At 40.6% G+C, this 17880-nt stretch overlaps 1 protein-coding gene across 1 annotated transcript in view; it reads right to left on the bottom strand.

Annotated features, from left to right (window-relative positions):
* The window catches only part of ADAMTS19 (ADAM metallopeptidase with thrombospondin type 1 motif 19), a 223565-nt gene extending 207606 nt beyond the window's left edge, over window positions 1-15959 (bottom strand). The window contains exons 1-2 of the mRNA XM_069492515.1: window positions 15777-15959; window positions 14499-15160 (exon numbers count right to left, since the gene is read on the bottom strand). Coding sequence (XP_069348616.1) covers window positions 14499-15160; window positions 15777-15867 — 753 coding nt within the window. The 5' untranslated portion in view covers window positions 15868-15959. The remainder of the gene's footprint in view (window positions 1-14498; window positions 15161-15776) is intronic.
* Between the last annotated feature and the right edge of the window lie 1921 nt (window positions 15960-17880).

Here is a 17880-nt window from a genome sequence, read left to right as displayed (position 1 = left end):
AAGACTAATTTATTGAAATCTATTTCAGAATAATAGGAACAGAAGGGGACATAGGCACTGAATATGGGATTGAATGTGTATCTTCTGGAGGTAATGGAAAGAAACGAGAAAAGCAGTAAGGACACCGTTGATTATGCAGTTCCAATATAGAGTCTGATGCATTCTCTTACAAGCCTATGGTGAGTTATTAATAGGTTCAGAACATGAACACATAAGACCGTGTGACCAAGGACTCAAAAGCTGGACACTGGGCACTTGTGGAGACGCCACAGCCAAAGGCAAGAGCAGCCAAGGTATTAGAACACTTACTAAAATACTACCACTGAGCTAACTATAGGCAAATGCTTTGGAGACCTTTTAAACCATATTAATGTGTGGTGTTAGGCTACCCCCAAGGACACTTTATTCCAAAGTATTTCAAATGGAAGTAGGGTTTCCACATTCTTAAACTTAAAACACACTCTAAATACCCATCATCGGATTTACTTTTCCTCTTTTATCTTTCCACCCACTAACCCCCTTTATGATTCTACCTCCCTCATAGGAAGGTTGTGTCGATGCACACAAATTATGTAAACTATTGAGGCCTGACAAGAAAAAGAAACTATAGAAACTGAAAATACAAAATAAACAATCTTGGGAATTTTAAATTAGTAATGAAATCTATTTATTTAATTTACCATTTTACCAGCTTAAGATCTGGACCTGACCTTCTCGTAATATTTGTATGCCGTACCCGTTTTCCTCTGACCACAACAAAGTATCTCTCCTAATAGAATTCTTGAGAATAATTTTATCCCTTAAAGCTCAGATTGAATTATAAGATTTACAGGAATGAAAATTCAGTTCAATCCTGAGCTACACAGTCAATGTAAGCAGAATAAATTCAAGCACATTAAAAAAAAAATCTATGAAGGTTTCTTGTGTATATCTCCATACAGTATTATTCAAAACCAAGGACTCCGATATAACCAATCAGACAGCATTTCCTTTTACTTCCCGAGCCAAGTTTTTCCAAGGCAACAGTTGCAACTAGACCTTCATAAATGTTTACTTCCTGAAATGACAGTGAATCCACATTTGCTTTCTTAACAAATTTCATCAGTGCCAAGATGTGTTATGACATACCTCTATATAAAAGCTACTAAAGGCTGGGCACCATGGCTCATGCCGGTATTCCTAGCACTCTAGGAGGTCTAGGCAGAAGGATTGCTTGAGGTTAGGAGTTCAAGACCAGCCTGAGCAAGAGTGAGACCCAGTATCTACTAAAAATAGAAAAAAATTAGTGGGCAACTACAAATAGAAAAAAAATTAGCTGGGCGTGGTGGTGCACACCTGTAGTCCCAGCTACTTGGGAGGCTGAGGCAGGAGGATTGCTTGAGCCCAGGAGTTTGAGGTTTCTGTGAGCTAAGCTGATGCCACAGCACTCTAGCCCAGTGACAGAGTAAGACTCTGTCTCAATAAAATAAATAAAAAATAAATAAAAGCTACTAAAATGAGGAAATTCTTTATTGCAATTAACTAAATGCATTATTTCTATTCTTTACTATTTTTCTTTATATCATTAATAAATTAACGTCTAATAGATTAACTGTCTATGGAAGGGCCCTTATTCCCCTAACATTTTCTCAGGCATAATTCCTTATTCTAGAGACATCTTCCAAAACTCACATTACCAGCAAAAGCACATTGCTTTGGTTTTTATTGTGTTACTAAGTATGAAATGTCCTATTTCCTTAAGTACTGTTTCATAGTTGATATCTCTGACATTTCACTTTGACATGTCTTATTCTATGTACTGTACTGGAATGCTTGGTTCCGTTTAACTAAACATATAATAGTTTGGATACAAGCTTACATTTAAAGAATAACTCTGATTGTGAGTGAAATCCACTTCCTGAAAAAATTGATTTGGATTTTGTTAGTTTGTCTATTTATTTGTTTACTTGATTTGAACCCTGATTCCAATAATTTTGGTCTTTTTAAGCAGAACTGAAACAATAGTGGAGTCTGATACCTGGGTTCATGTCGGAATCCTGCAAAGATACTAATTGATTTTGTGACTTTTTACCTTATGTTCCTTATTTGTCTGCCTCAAAATGAGTGGCTTGGATTACTTGCTCTTTATTAATCTTTTATGAAATTTAAATCTTGCCAATAGTTTGAAACTATCCATATTAAATATTATCATATGGGCTATCAGTAGCAAATTTTGTTCCTTATTAATCAACAGGGTGTTCAAAAATATACCCTAACAATTGCTTTAGGTAATAATCGCTTTCACAGAGAAAAAAACAAAAAAACTTTTGCATAGATTAAGATGGAATCTCTTCCAAAATTGAATTTTGGATTAAGCAGAAGCCCATCAGAGTCCCAGCAGGCTCTTGGCAGATACTGATAATCTGATACTAAAATGTATATGGAAACATAAAGAATCCAGAATAGCCAAAACAATTTTGATAAAAGAAAATAAAATTTGGAACACTTAAATCTCCCAAGTTCAAAAAATATTATACAGCTACATAAATCAATACAGTATGGTATTAACATAAGAATAAGCATATAGATCAAAACAAGAATATAAGTGTTTCAAAAATAAACTCTCACATTTAAGGCCAATTTACTTTTAACAAAGGTGCTATGGCATTTCATGAAAAGACGTATGTATGGTCTTTTCAACAAACAGTGCTGAGAGACGATTGCATATGTACCTGCAAAGAGATGAAATTGGACTCTTACCTCAGACCGTATACCAAACCAATGAATCATAGCCTTAAATGTAAAACTGAAATTATGAAAATTATGGAAGAAAACATAGGTGAAAGTCCTTGTGACTTTAGGTTGGACACAGACTTCTTAGATACATCAAAAACATGTTTGATAAAAGAAAAAAACAATAAACTGAATTTCATCAAAACTTTAAAAAATTGGCTTTAAAAGACACCATCAAGAAAAGGAACAGACAGTCATAAACCAAATGAAAACATAAGCAAATCACATGCCTGATAAAAGATTTACATCCAGAGCATATAAAAAACTGTTAAAACTAAATAGTAGAAAAAACTAATTAAAAGTGGACTAAAGAATTGAGTATGATAGGTGCTCAATGGCTATGAACTAGCAAATGAAAAAATGCTCAACATCATTAGTCACTAGGAAAACAGAAATGAAAACCACAGTGAGATACTACTGCATATCCATAAAAATAATTATAATTAAAAAGAGACAATAATAAGCATTGTTAAAGATGTGAAGAAACTGAAACCCTCATACATTGCTGGTGGAAATGTAAAATATTATAGTAACTTAGAAAAGAGTTTGTCAGTTCTTTAAAATATTAAACATAATTTGACCTAGTAATTGCTATCCTAGGTATCGACCCAAGAGAAATGAAAATACATATCTACACAAAGACTTGTACATAAGTGTCTAAGTAGTACTATTTACAATACCCAAAAAGGAGAAACAATCCAGATGTCCATTAACTGATGAATGAATAAACAAAATGTGGTATATCCAGACAAGGGAATATTATTCATCAAGAAAAAAGAATGAATTACTGATACATGCTACAATGTGGATGAACGTCAAAAACATCACACTAAGTGAATGAAGACAGACACAAAGACCAAATGCTGTATGTGTGCATTTATATGAAAGGCAAACCTGTAGAGACAGAAAGTAGATTAATGGTTGCCTGGAACAGAGTGACTCCAAATGGGTATGAGGAACTCTTTGAGTTCATGGAAATGTTCTAAAACTAAATTGTGGTGATGGTTGCACAATTCTATAAATGTACTTTATAATAAAAACCATTGATTCGTATACTTAAAATGGGTAAATTTTATGGTATGTAAATCATACTTCAAAAAAGATATTAGGAAAAAAGTATTCACAGTATCCTTTATAATTCGTTACATTTTAAATAACAATTTGCTCTAGAAAAATCAGCCTGACACATTCATGAATGTATCTTACTAATGAGAAATAATTAAGCTGAATGTGGAAAAATTTCTATATAGGAATTTTCGTCTTAAGATATTAATTCAATACTTTTCAAAACATTACTAAATAGAGCCATCTATTTTGAAGTGACAAAATTTTAATTGGAGATCTATGGAGAAATTATCCACGTTAGCAGACAAAATGTGGCACGAAATAATTAAATTTGTAAAAATATAGCTAGTTCCACAATGAATTACTCAAACTTGATAGTGTGTTAATTATATTTATATTGAAGTGTCATTTCCATAATGAACTACTCAGACTTTCTATTTTGCTGTAATAAAATTTTAAAGTTCTATTTACTTTATCTGCAAGGATATAACCAGAGTCAAATAACACAAAGACCCTAGGTATGCTAATTAAACATAAGTTCCTCTGTCAATAGTTTAATTGCCTATATATAAATTTAGCAAACTAAAATATTTGCTGGTAATATTACAATAATTTTATAATGGAAATGTACTTATCACATTTTAGTTGCTATTACATACATTCAAATCCAAATTATAATGGAGATAGACAAAATGCACTAATCTTATTAGCGGATATTAATATAATTACCCACCTGCCCACTGCTGTTGGCATGTTAATTTTTTTACTGTTAATTCTAATGAGTTTTACAGGATACTTGATATCCAAATACTTGTAATGTGAATGAGTAGTTAAAATTTGCTATGTTATTTCTGCCATTTGAGATAGCTTACCATTTAATCATAGGCATTTCCAAGGTCCTCTTAACCCGACCACACTACAATGCTATTCCAGCGTAGATACCTCTCACAAAGAGTTTACAATTTTCTCCTTCTCACTGATTTTCTAATATTCTACTACAATGTGCGTCGGTCTTTCTTTATCCACATCTGAACTTGGTGGTATGGTAGGTCCCTTTCAATGTGAAGGTAAGTTTCTTCATTTATTTCTGATAAATTTTATTTTATTGCAATAAACTATTGTGAAATAGCTGGAGTAATTCTCCTGCTATATTACCCATAAAATTGTTGATTATTGTTTGAAATAATTCAGCTCTATTTAATACTTCCAGATTCTAGAATGGGAAGCAGATTTCAACATTTGTATATCTTTTCATCTAAAGAGTAGGAAAACATTCATACTGGAATTAATGTTCCATTATATTAACTTCCAACTAGTTGACATTTAGAGCCTGTTGCTTAATAACTTGAAATCCATAAAAACCTTTCTAGCTCAATGACATGAGTGGGTTCCGGGGAGGATGTTAAAAGGTAAGGTTTGGTGGGTGCAAACCCAGTGTTTAAGGATCCTCAGCTTTGTCACTTTCTGAGACACTAGAGGGGCTGCCCTCAAATTTTAGCTGTCATAAGAATTACCTTGGATTCATTTTAAATATGTTCCTTAGGTTTGACACTCAATCTGGAATAATGATTTTTAATGGAGAATGTTCCACCACCTCTGCCTCATCAAATCCCTCCCGCTGCCCACAGCCATGACTTTGACATTGCTGACCACACACCACACTTGAAGGAACAGGACACCAAGAAGCACGGTCCAAGGGTTGATGATGTAGGCTCACTGCAGAAGTGGTCTTATTTTAGGTGAAGCCAGGCTGAGGCTAGAGGACTAAAAACAAATTGGTGGCAAAATATCCTTATGTTTATCCTTTGAATGTGCTTATAAAGGAAAAAAACATGTTTAGACCTCTTTTTTTTAATGGAAAGCAACAGGAAAGCAGAAGTATGTAATAATACCAAAATTGGCCTGGCCTCACCAGCTCTATCTCCTGATCGTCTGAGTTAAGGTCTAAATAGTTAATAATTTATTACAGATATATGCCATTAATTATGAAATGAACTCAAGTTTCTCTCACTGGGAAAGGCAAGTACTAAACTGTCTAATCCCCAAGGCCCTTCCCAACACCACCATGCAATAATTCTGTAAAAATATCTGGGTAGCATTGGAATGGCTCAGCTCCCATTTTCTCACTTCTCTCAGTCTAGGGCTTGGCAATAGAACAACGATGAGATGGAGACAGGATGATGTGGTCGCTATGGTTGTGCCCTGAGTGCACTCTGCATCAAATTAGGGTTCTCACTTGGCTAAGAGAATCTTAAAACTTCCTTTCGGAAAACCCTCACATTATAATTCAAGAGAGACTACTGGTTCTCCCATTGCCCCAAAACATGTCAGGATTACTTCCCTAATTTAATATATATCCCATCGATCAGGAACCTGGAATTCCTCCGATTATTCTTTATTTTGCAAATACAAAGACCTAAAGCCATCTGGAGTAAAAATGTAATTGCAATTAAGCATAAACATTCAATCATGCATGATCTCAATAAAAAATGAGCTCTATTTTAGTGTTGCATAAAAAATATTTCCAGATTCCTATAAAGAACTGTGTTATTTTAAAAAAGTATAATACAGTCATGATTCAGTTAATAAACCTCAAATAAATAAATGAAATTTATTTATTATTAAATAAACAAAATTTGCTTCTCACAAAATTGGTTCATGCTTGAATTCCCTCAGTAAACTAAAGATATAGATTAATACATGATTAAATAGATTTTTTTTTTTTTTTTTTGAGACAGAGTCTCACTCTGTTGCCCGGGCTAGAGTGCCGTGGCATCAGCCTAGCTCACAGCAACCTCAAACTCCTGGGCTCAAGCGATCCTCCTGTCTCAGCCTAAACTTTTAATGTACAAAGTAGCTTATTCCATCAGCATGATGACTCTGTTTACTAGAATTCACTACATTGCTTCCTTACATAAGACTAGAAGTATCTACATATTGCTCCACTTTAAATATAGAACGTCCCCCACGTGTTACTGTATTATCCAAGCCATTCTAAATGTTGAACTGGAAAACCACACAGTGCCTTGAAGGGATGTTCACTTAAAGACCAGTTATTTCATTAGTAAGGAGACACTGAGCACTTAATAAATCAAAGAACTATGATAAATGCTGGGAGGACAAGAAGTTGAGACAGAGAAACAATTTCTTCAAGGTATCATAAATACCTTGAAGCAAGAAACTATTTCTTCATCTTTTTGCTACCTGAGATTTCATCACAATATACAGATGTGACTAGTCCATCACTGTTGAAGCACTCAGAATACCTACACATAAATCTCTTGTACATGTGTGGTTATTTCTCTAAAATTAATACCTACAAGAATTGCTGAAGAAAAGAGTAAGTACACTCAACATTTTAATAGATAACTGTACAAAAGATTCTCCCTATTTACTGCCCTACAGTGTGTAAAATTAGGTGTTCTCCAACTACGTCCACCAGATATTCTCAATCTGCATTAATTTGTGCCAATCTTATGAACCAAAAATCCTAGCTTACCAATAATTTTGAAAAAATTGTGAAGGTTTATTTGATTTTTTTGTCCTTTTCATAAATACTAAAAAGTTAACTGTTTATCTTTGGATGGCAAGATTATAGATTTATTTTATATATTTTTAAACTTTCTATACTCAGTATGTATTATTTTGTAATTAGCATTTGTCCTTTAAGAATACTAATATATAAAGAACTCTGGAATTAGAGATAAAAAAAAAACATCTAATAGAAAAATGAGTAAAAGATATAAAAAGAAAGTCTATAGGAAAGGAAATGAGAATAAAAAATATCAAAGATGACAACCTCACCAGCAACAACAAAAAATGCAAGTTAAAACTACATCGTGGTAACATTTTTTGCCTGTTAGAGCTCACAAAAATCAGAACTTTAATAAGGACACCCATACTAGTAACAGGACAGAGGAAAGACAGACTCTCGTGCTCTTCTGACCTGAGAGTGTAAGCTGGGACAATCTCCATGGGATGCAATAAGGCAGTATCTCCCTAAAATACCAATACGCGTGCCCTTTGACACAGATACACATTGCACAGGCAAAGCAGCCTATCTGCAGAGTCCTATATATTTAGCACTGCTCATAATAGGAAACTACTGGATTCAATCAAATGTCTATTAACACCAAACTGATTAAATAGATTATGGCACAAACTTGCAGTCATATAAAAAAGCACTACTGAAAAAGAATAAGGAATGTCTTTATGCACTCATATGTGATAATCTCATGTGTATAGGGGTGTGTGTGTGTGTGTGTGTGAATGGTATGAGTTCAAAAAAGATATAAACTTATATACACGTATTTATTTGTTTATGCATCAACTACCTCCAGATCATACACCAGAAGCAGATAACCCTGGTCACCCCATGGAAAGAACACTGAGTAATAAATGAGGAATGGCTGTTGGAGGAAGACTTCACTGCATACCTTTTTGGAGGTTGTTCGTGGTAAAGTTTGAATGCTTATAATTTTGAAAATGATGTAATTTTGGCCTTAGATTTGAATGGTATTTTGGCTGAGTATATAATCCAGGATTCAAAATTACTCTTCCCGGAACTCTGAAGCTACCTGATCCTCTGGCATCCAGTATTACTGATTTGATCCTCTAAAGTCAATCTGATTCTCATTCCACGGTAGATAATCTCTCTCCTATCAAATTTGTAGGCTTTTCTCCTTCTCTTTAATTTTCTAACACATTGCCACAATGTGTCTAGGTTTGGGTCTCTCTTTACTCATGCCATGCTGAGTTGGTGAGTTGGTCCTTTAATCTGAAGGTTCATGTTTTATCTTTGATAAATTTGATTCTGATACCAAAAACGGGGTCTCTTAACCTGTATCTAACTAACTTTGGTTACATCAACCAATTCAGCTTGAATCATTGACTTAACACTCTACACATTATCTGGAAAACATGTCAATGAGGCATGCACCACGTGGGAAGGTCACAGCCAGTAGAATCTCCATTGTTTCACTGCACACAACTGTTTCCACCAGGCAGCCTGTATGTTTACCGGCATTCAGCCATATTTGTTTAAACACATGTAGGCAGGATATTTTATAACTACACAATTTAATCGAACACTAAACATTAAAGCTAGTGAAATATGAGTGAAAAATATACCTTTTTTCTACGAAAACTTTGGAAAATAAGAAAGGTAAGTTGCTAAAAAAAATTAATTTTACTTGACACAACTGTAAAAGAGATGAAAATTTTTAAAATCCAGGATTCTACACATAAACTGCTTTGTGTTTGTTTTTAATTTTAATTCCAAATACAAACGCCCATATTGAAAATTGGTTTTGATGTATGCTGAGCAAGGCACACCTGGAACACCATTTATCTGATCCATACTCAAAGAAGTAGTGAGTACCTGGCCTTACATTCAAAGCTTGGCAGATAGGTAGGATATAATTGCCTGCATTTTTAAAATTCTATCTTTTAATTAATTAAAAAATAATAATTCCTATTAGAGAAATTTTGGATCTAGACCTGTGATTCATGGCTTACAACTGATCTTTCACATTTTGTATTCATTTGCCCTTTGTATTATGTTCTGGGATAATTTCTAGGTTTGACGTTCCAAGTCACAAATTTACCTATCAACTCATCTATTGAGTTTTTTATTCTAATGATCATACAATTTCAATTCCATTGTATCTAATCAGTTTTATGGACAGCAGATTGTTTCTATTTTTTTAATTCGTTTTGTCCATTAATATATATCTGCTATTATTCTTCTGGGCAGTGTAATTTTATTAAAGTGTTCTATTTATTAATTTTGTTGCTTCATGTATTAATTAACCAGACTTTGAGACTCTCTTTTATATGGTTAATTTTCTTCAAAATGTGATATTCTTGGGTGTCAGCTCATCTTTCTTGGTTTCCCGGCTCACCTATCTGTTGTGAGTTGCAATGATACTGCTTGGCATAACTGGATACAAGAAAAAGCATGTCCCACTGTTGTTCTGCTCCCTGCATTGCCTTTCCCTGCATAACAGCAGCGCTGCTGGAATAGCTCCTGCCATTCACAGATATTTTCTCATGTCTATATGGTTCCATTAATCCAAGCCAAGCTGTTTTCACTCCTTCAGGAGATAGTCAAAGTATCTGATACACTGATGGCATTCACATATAATATTGATTTTGATTTATTTAAGATGTCTTTTCTATCATTCCTAAAATTTGTCTCGAATGAAGAAAGTATATGTATGAAGTCAGCCTGCAATCTTAGTTTTTTCATTTGGATATTGACCCCTCTTGCACCTCCATTCCCTTGTCATGCACCCCCATGGCCCGCCCGGCCCTGACACCTGCTCTCACACCGGTTACTGACACTGTGCCTTGCCTGAAATATTTAACTGTTCAAAACTTGCCACAGTACAGAATACTTTGATTCAAATAAGAAGGTAAATTTCACACACGCACACACATACACACAGAAAACTGAATTTGGCCGGGCGCGGTGGCTCACGCCTGTAATCCTAGCACTCTGGGAGGCCGAGGTGGGCGGATCGTTTGAGCTCAGGAGTTCGAGACCAGCCTGAGCAAGAGAGAGACCCCACCTCTACTAAAAATAGAAAGAAATTATATGGACAGCTAAAAATATATATAGAAAAAATTAGCCGGGCATGGTGGCGCATGCCTGTAGTCCCAGCTACTCGGGAGGCTGAGACAGGAGGATCGCTTGAGCTCAGGAGTTTGAGGTTGCTGTGAGCTAGGCTGACGCCACGGCACTCACTCTAGCCTGGGCAACAGAGTGAGACTCTGTCTCAAAAAAAAAAAAAAAAAAAAAACAAAAAAAAAAAAAAAAAAACAGAAAACTGAATTTACACATGGCCCAAGATTCTATATCGAAAGCTAATCAAACTGACTACTGCATAAAACTCTTAATTTAAGTAGGTAAAAGTAGTATTATTAATAGTTTCAATATCCACAGCTCATAATCCTGAAAAAATGAGCTAAGTAGTCAGCCACTTCAATATTCTGTCAAAAAAGGACCATAGGTAAGGTCTGTACTGATCTAGTTTACTTTGTCCCACTGCTTATGTGTGTTTTAAAAAAAAGAAAAACTATTGTGTTAATTTTGAGTAAACATAGTTGTTGCACTGTTTTATGGAATTTAATTTGTTGCCTTTGTGCATTTTTATTTTTTAAAGACTTTTAAAATATAATAATGTACTTTATGTGTTGTATTTTATTATTCAGTCATTTTTATTGAGAGCCTGCTAAAAACTAGATATTTTATGATATGTTGGAAATGAAAAGAGACGAGTAAGACAGTACCATCAGAGCACTAAGGGCATACCTATATTTACACATATCTCAACCTATTGTATTTCCCTGTTCACAGTGGTAACTGGCCAGTTAGGTTGGGAGCTTCTGGAAAAATACCAAGGCTTCTTCATCTTCTTTTTGTATTCTCTGTATCTGCAAAATGCCTTAGTCATAGAAGTTGTTCAATAAATGTTCGATTGATTAGCATTATTATATTTCTGTCTACTTGATCAAATATATGACCTAAATAAGATTATTATTCAATACTAGACTAATTAGGGAAAACAATAAGAGCACATCAAAGATCAATTGATAGATATACAAGTATAATTTGTGCATTTAATAAATAGGGAAATGAGATCCAGAAAGATTGGATCCAAAAGTAATTGAGTTCAGGCAACAGTAGGCAAAACTGGTTACTGAAAGAGGGGAAGGGAAGGTACACTTAGTGATCTTTCCTGTGCACCTGACAATAGAAAGCTATTACTAACTTAGAAGGAAAAAATTGCTGCAAACTAAAGGCAGATGCATTTGTAAGTAATTCACACTCTCTACATAAAGATACCATGATTCCTCATATTAGAATTAAAGGATCACAGAATTCTAGAGATATAGAGGAATGGGAATGTAGTTCTATGAATATGCACAGACAGACAGAAAAAAAAACCCATACTCTAGTGGGCAAGGCTTTGAGGTCCGATCTCTACTGACATTTTAGAACCATTTCCTCCTATTGCATCTTCTGGTCTAGTCACAGGAATCTATTGTTTGTGTGTGTGTGCGTGTGTGTGTTTTGTTTTTTACTTTTACTTTCATACCTCCACTCAATGTCTTCTCTCTACCTACAACACTTGTCAGGTCTTTTCTGCCTGGAGAACGCCTTACCAAGCTTCAAAATCCAGTTAAACTCCTGCTTTCGGAAATCTTCCCCAACCCCCCTGGCAAGATTTGACCTTGGGCATAACATTTGAATCATCATGCTTGTATGTCACCGTCTTGTGTTTACTTGGGTCATTCGAATTACATATGATGTCCTTCTCCTAATCTGTGAGCCCCTAAAAGGCAGAATATTCTAGACCCTAACACAAGACCAGGAATATATTAAATAGCCAATAGAATTTTAATTCTATCATCTAATTTTTAAATCATCTACTTTTCTCCTTTTACTTATGGAAACTGAAGGCTAGAGAGATAAGGGACTAATCAATCATCAGGGAACAAGCCTACTCCAGAGTTCAGATAACAACTCTCTCCTTCCTAATCCTCCAGCTCATAAGGGGAAAGGGCTGGCATAGTAGTCTGGGGTAACAAACCCACCCTTCTTGGCTATTTGTTTAACTTTTTACTGAAAGTTTGACTGCTATACTGTATTACTGGCAACGTCAGTTTTCCTCAATAACAAAGACTTCCCAGTTCGGAACATATACATATGGGGCTAACAGGAAAAGTGAGTAAAAGTCCAACATGATAAACAGGGAGGTATGTCAAACTCCTATTCAGTCTATGAAAAACCTACTCATAATTCTAACTTTGCTTCCTTAAGTATGGAGAGGAGGCATAGCTCATTTGGGAAATCTGACCCAAAGGCCACATTGCAACACAGGGAGATGCTTTATCCCCTATTGCTTCTACCACATCAGGAACTTCCGCTACGTAATTATTTAATCCCCAGCCAAAAGCTAGTGGACAATGAAATCCCCACAAAATGTTTTCCCCAGTGAAATGTTCAAGCATCAGTTCTGCAGAAAACACTTTCAAAACTTTTCATGTAAATTTTCCATGCCAATTTTCTCCCTCATGCCTAAAAATGTCTATATTTGAATATTTATCACTATCAGCTCTGTCCAGCAATTTACATCATTGGAAAATGGGCCCACAGGGCGGCACTGGTAATTTATAGTTTCATTTTGTTTGGATTTTTAACCATCTTTTTTTTTTTATTTCATGGCTTTGGGTGGCTTTAAACGTGCTGATATTTTCTACTATACTATCCACCACTTTTGGATTTTGCTTCAAATGAGAAGGTCGCTTCCATGCAAGTTCTTGTGGATTTCCTGATTGACTCACTGTGAACAGAAAAATGAAGCCACAAATCACAGGGACATTTTTGATATTTTGTGAGTTTTGCCTTAAACCAGTAGTAAAGACCATGGTGGTGAATGTACTTAATGCCACTGACCTGTACATCTAACCACATTTAACCATAGTTAAAATGGTAAATTTTATGTTATGCATATTGACCACCCCTCACACACACAGACACGCAAAGTAAAGGCCATCTTAGGAGAGGCAGCAATTATTTCAAATCCTGGGTCATGACAGAGGGAGAAAAATCAAATGATGATCTACATTGATGGAGCAAATGGCTTTTACGTTCTAGTCACAAGGCTCTCCACACTTGCTACTATCCCCCACGGAGTGGAGAGAAGAAAAGAAACTACTGACAAATAAAATGTAAATCTTAGAAAGAAAACGTCAGATCACGGAGCCATGACCTTTCGAGCACTGCCTGGATTCTAACGTCATCCGTTAGTCCACAGCTCCCAGTCTCTCTGCTGACTCCCTCTCACCTCCGTGTTTCACAGGAACAGAGGACAAGTGTCCAGCACGGCTGTGGATGTGTTTAAATTCTAGACAACTGTCAGAGTGTAATTTCCGAGAGGACTGTTCTGACAACTTTGAAGTAGGACATGAAAAAAGTGTAAGACAATAGATGATGAACAGAGAGTGGGGGGCAAACACCGGGGAGATGAGCAGGGAGCAGACTGGCTGCCTTTCAATCTCCTAGGACACCACGTGGTGGTCTTATTTTAGAAAACCCTGAAGTGTAGAAAAGAAGTTGAACCATTGGGAAGAAGTTCCAAGGAGGCAGAGTTTCAAATAGTTTCCAAAGACACATATAACCATCTGGAAGGAAAAGGTCATTTATCCGTCCACTTAGACTTCCGATGCCCTGGACTGTGGAGACGTTCCGCCGGGACAGAGCAGGGGGCGCACGCTGGGGGAGGGACGTATGCAAATCAGTCTGGCCCGCGGGCCGGCGCGGAGCCTGGGGGCGCACGCTGGGGGAGGGGCGTATGCAAATCAGTCTGGCCCGCGGGCCGGGCGCGGAGCCTGGGGGCGCACGCTGGGGGAGGGGCGTATGCAAATCAGCCTGGCCCGCGGGCCGGCGCGGAGCCGGGGGGCGCACGCTGGGGGAAGGACGTATGCAAATCAGTCTGGCCCGCGGGCCGGGCGCGGAGCCTGGGGGCGCACCTGGGGGAGGGGCGTATGCAAATCAGCCTGGCCCGCGGGCCGGGCGCGGAGCCGCGGGGAAGATGGAGGGCCGGGGACGCGGGAGGTGGGGAGGCGGGGAGCAGGGGAAGGAAGGCGCTTACCAGGCCACCGCCACACGTGCTGAAAGAGGCCAGCGAGCCGGGATGCCGCAGCACGGCGCCGGTGTAGAAGCAGCCCGCGTCGGGCGGCGCGGGAGGGCGCGGGGCGGACGCTGCCCCCGTGGGGCCGGGGCCGGGGCCGGGACTTGGCCGCTGCTCCACTGCGAAGCGCGGCGCCAGGAAGCGGCCGTCTCTCCGGAGCAGCAGGTACAGGTCCCGGGAGAAGGCCGGGATCCGCAGCAACACCTCGTCGCCATCCGGCTCGGCTTGCTGGGCCGGGGGCGGGGACGGGGGCGGCAGCGGGGGAGGCGGCGGCTGCCACGAGGCCGGGGCGGCCGGGGACAGGGCGGCAGCCCCGCTGGATCCCCGCGGCAGCTCCTGCGACTCGAGCTCCTCGTCCTCCTCACCCCCCGGCGGCGGCGGGGGCCAGAACCGGGACTCGGACGGGCCCTCCGCGGGTTCCTCCAGAGGCGCCGGGACCACCGAGCGCACCTCGCGAGAGCTGCCGGCCGCCTGCGCCCGGGAGCCTCCGCCGCCCCCAGCGCCGCGCACCCAGCCCGGGTCCGCGCTGCTCCCGCTGCCGCCGGCCGAGTCCACCGGCTCCCGGCGCCAGAGTGCAGGAAACACGACTTCCCACTCCTCCAGGTCGGGGGCGAGCTGCAGCCCTGCGGGCGGGGCAGACAGAAGTGCGGGGCTTAAAGTGCCGCGGTTCCACTCGCACAAGCACTTCCAGGCTCACAGTCCACACAGATACAGGGCGCTCGCGTGCATGCAATGGAGACCACCCGTCTAGCTCCTGAAACGCTTTGCAACCCCCGAAGCCTTGTGATCAGATTACAGACCGCAGCATTTGCAGAGTAAAAGTATGATTATACTGGGAAAGAAGGGGGGAACAAGTTTGGTGACGGCAGTTGTTGAAAAGAAAACCGGTGCAAAGTCTCCGGAACAATTAAGTGACTCTAAAGTACTTAAGCCGGAGAAAAGCATCGCTATTAATTTACGTACCTCCTAATTTTCCTCCAGGTGCCGTAAATATACCTTTGCAAATATTACTACTCTCATTACAGGGAAACTAATCGTTTCACAGATGGTTAAAGTGAGGCCAAGGAAGTACGCTTCGCTTCGGAGCTTGACACCCTCATCCGCTCCCGCATGCCAATTTTTACTGCTGCCCACTGATTCCCGCTCGCCAAGCCCCTGTTGCACCAGCCCTGCCTACCCATGCGTTCGCGGTCTCCGCCTGGGAGGTTGGAAAGGAAGCCGGAAAGTCGCGGAACTTACCTGAAACGATCCCTTGCGACAGGAGCCCCAGCTGGTAAAGGAGGCAACAGCAGCGGATGGGAGTCAGGCGCATCCCGCGGTTCTTCCCCATGCTGCGCTCCCGCGGCAGCGGATTCTGGCCCCGCGCGCGCCTCCTGCGCGATCCACTGCGGGGCAGCCGCCTCCCCGGAGCGCTAGGAGGCCGGGCGGCGAATTTGCCCAGGCCCTTTGTCTGGCGGGGGAGGGGATGGGGGGGCAGGCTGGGTGACTCGGGAGCACGGGCGGGGGTGGGGTGGGGGGAGGAGCGGGGAAGGCAGCGCCACGGCCCCGCAGCGCTCTGGCTCCCTGGCGAATTAGGTGACGAGCCTATTTTCTGTATTCTGGACGTTGCAGGAGCTCCGTAGGCCGAGCAGTCCAGAGCCGGAGCCCCACCGCACAGACCCACAGTCAGCCGAGCGCCGGGAGGTGCAGGGCTGCAGTGCTGCCTCCGGACGGGCGGAGGACGGCCCGGCGCGGCAGGGGCGTGTGGTGTCCCTGCAGAGTTCGCCGCCTGCACCCTCGCGGAACGGGCAGAGGCTGCCGTGGCCGTCGGTCACAGCAACTCGGTGTGCGAAGCTCCGCACACTGCACGGGTCGCAATGCCAAAGGCCCTGACCCTCTGTGGCGCGGGAGAGAATCAGCAGGGAGATGGGGGAGACACGACCTGCGAGGTGGGGTGTGGAGAAGAAAAGAATCAAGCACATCCCACAAGAAAAAGGGACCAAGGGGTGCCCGCCAAGTGTGACGTTGCGGGACAAAGGTCCCAGAACACCACACACGTGCTCGAAGGCGCGTTTGGGATGGGGTGGGGACCCAAATTTCCTCACCTGACTACTGATTGGCCAGTGCGAACGGCCCGATTTGCATCCCGCCCTCCCCTCCCCCAGCCAGCCGAGGTGTGTGCAGGTAGAACCTCCTCCTGCCCGTCCCACCCCCTCCGCCGACTCCTCCTTTTGTCCACTTCGCCCCTGTCCGCGCGTCACACAAAGCAGAACAGCGCAGACCTGAGCACAGAGCTGCGGCCTCTTTCCCGAAGGCCTTTGGTTTGTCGTCTCGTGTTGGCCTGTCGGAATTTTCTAAGCCTGGAGATAATGTAATTCGTCATGGAGTGTGCTTCAAAGGTTCCCAGGACAGTAGACACCCTTCCATGTCAAAGCCTCCATCCCCCTTATCTTTGCGGCTCCCCATTCATCAGTACTATCAGCCTCTCTCCCCCCTCTCTCTCTGCCGCACATACACACTCTCTTCCGATGGGTGTAAGAGTAAGGAAATCAACATTAAATCTTGTATTATAAACACTTCAGACCAGGTGAGATTATTTTGCCTTTTGTAATTATTTTGGTACATGAAAAATATATTTTTGCTATTTCTGCCCTCTTTTGGGGGCAAATCAACCCCAAATATTCTTACTCCCTTCTTGCAGTCTCTCCCTGGTACCCCCTTGCATACCGCTCGCTCAGTCACATCAGACTCGAGGATGATTGACAGGAACTGCCATTTGTGTCCGCGGGACTAGGCCAGACACCTAGAAATGAGAGTTAATGCAAATTCGTTTTTTAAAAAACTCTAGCACTAAAGTTGGTTCCCCACATTCTTTTTTGCTCTACCTTCCGTTCCTCGTGTCAAAGGTGACTACTATGCCTTTAAGGGAGGCAGACTATCTTATTTCAAAGGAAAGTCATTGTTTGAATAAGCTCCTAGAGTCTTAGAATACTTTCTTTGAGTTGTCCAGAGTTTAAAAACAAACACAAAGACACTCTAGGTGAGTTTATCGAGAGTGTTCTATCTCCAAATCTTCTTTTGTAAAATCTCTAAAACTGGAGTAACTAAGGTGTGGGTTTCCAGATGATCAAGAAATATCTGGGTTTCTTAGAAACCTACAGGCTTCTTTCCAGGGGACTCAATTATATAGACTTAAACCTAGGCAAAAAATCAGAGGCAGTTTATTTTTCAAAAGGATAGCAAGCTATTCAGTTTGAAAGTTAGTTTCAGGGAAACACCTCTTACGAGGATATGAGTCTTAAATGTTTCTCATACATATTTTAGTAACAACAACAAACAGTGTGAGTTAAACTGTATCAAGAAT

Source organism: Eulemur rufifrons, chromosome 17 (assembly GCF_041146395.1).
Source record: "Eulemur rufifrons isolate Redbay chromosome 17, OSU_ERuf_1, whole genome shotgun sequence".
Lineage (NCBI taxonomy): Eukaryota > Metazoa > Chordata > Mammalia > Primates > Lemuridae > Eulemur > Eulemur rufifrons.
Note: the sequence above shows the minus strand (reverse complement) of the source record. Positions and strands in the feature narration are given on the sequence as shown.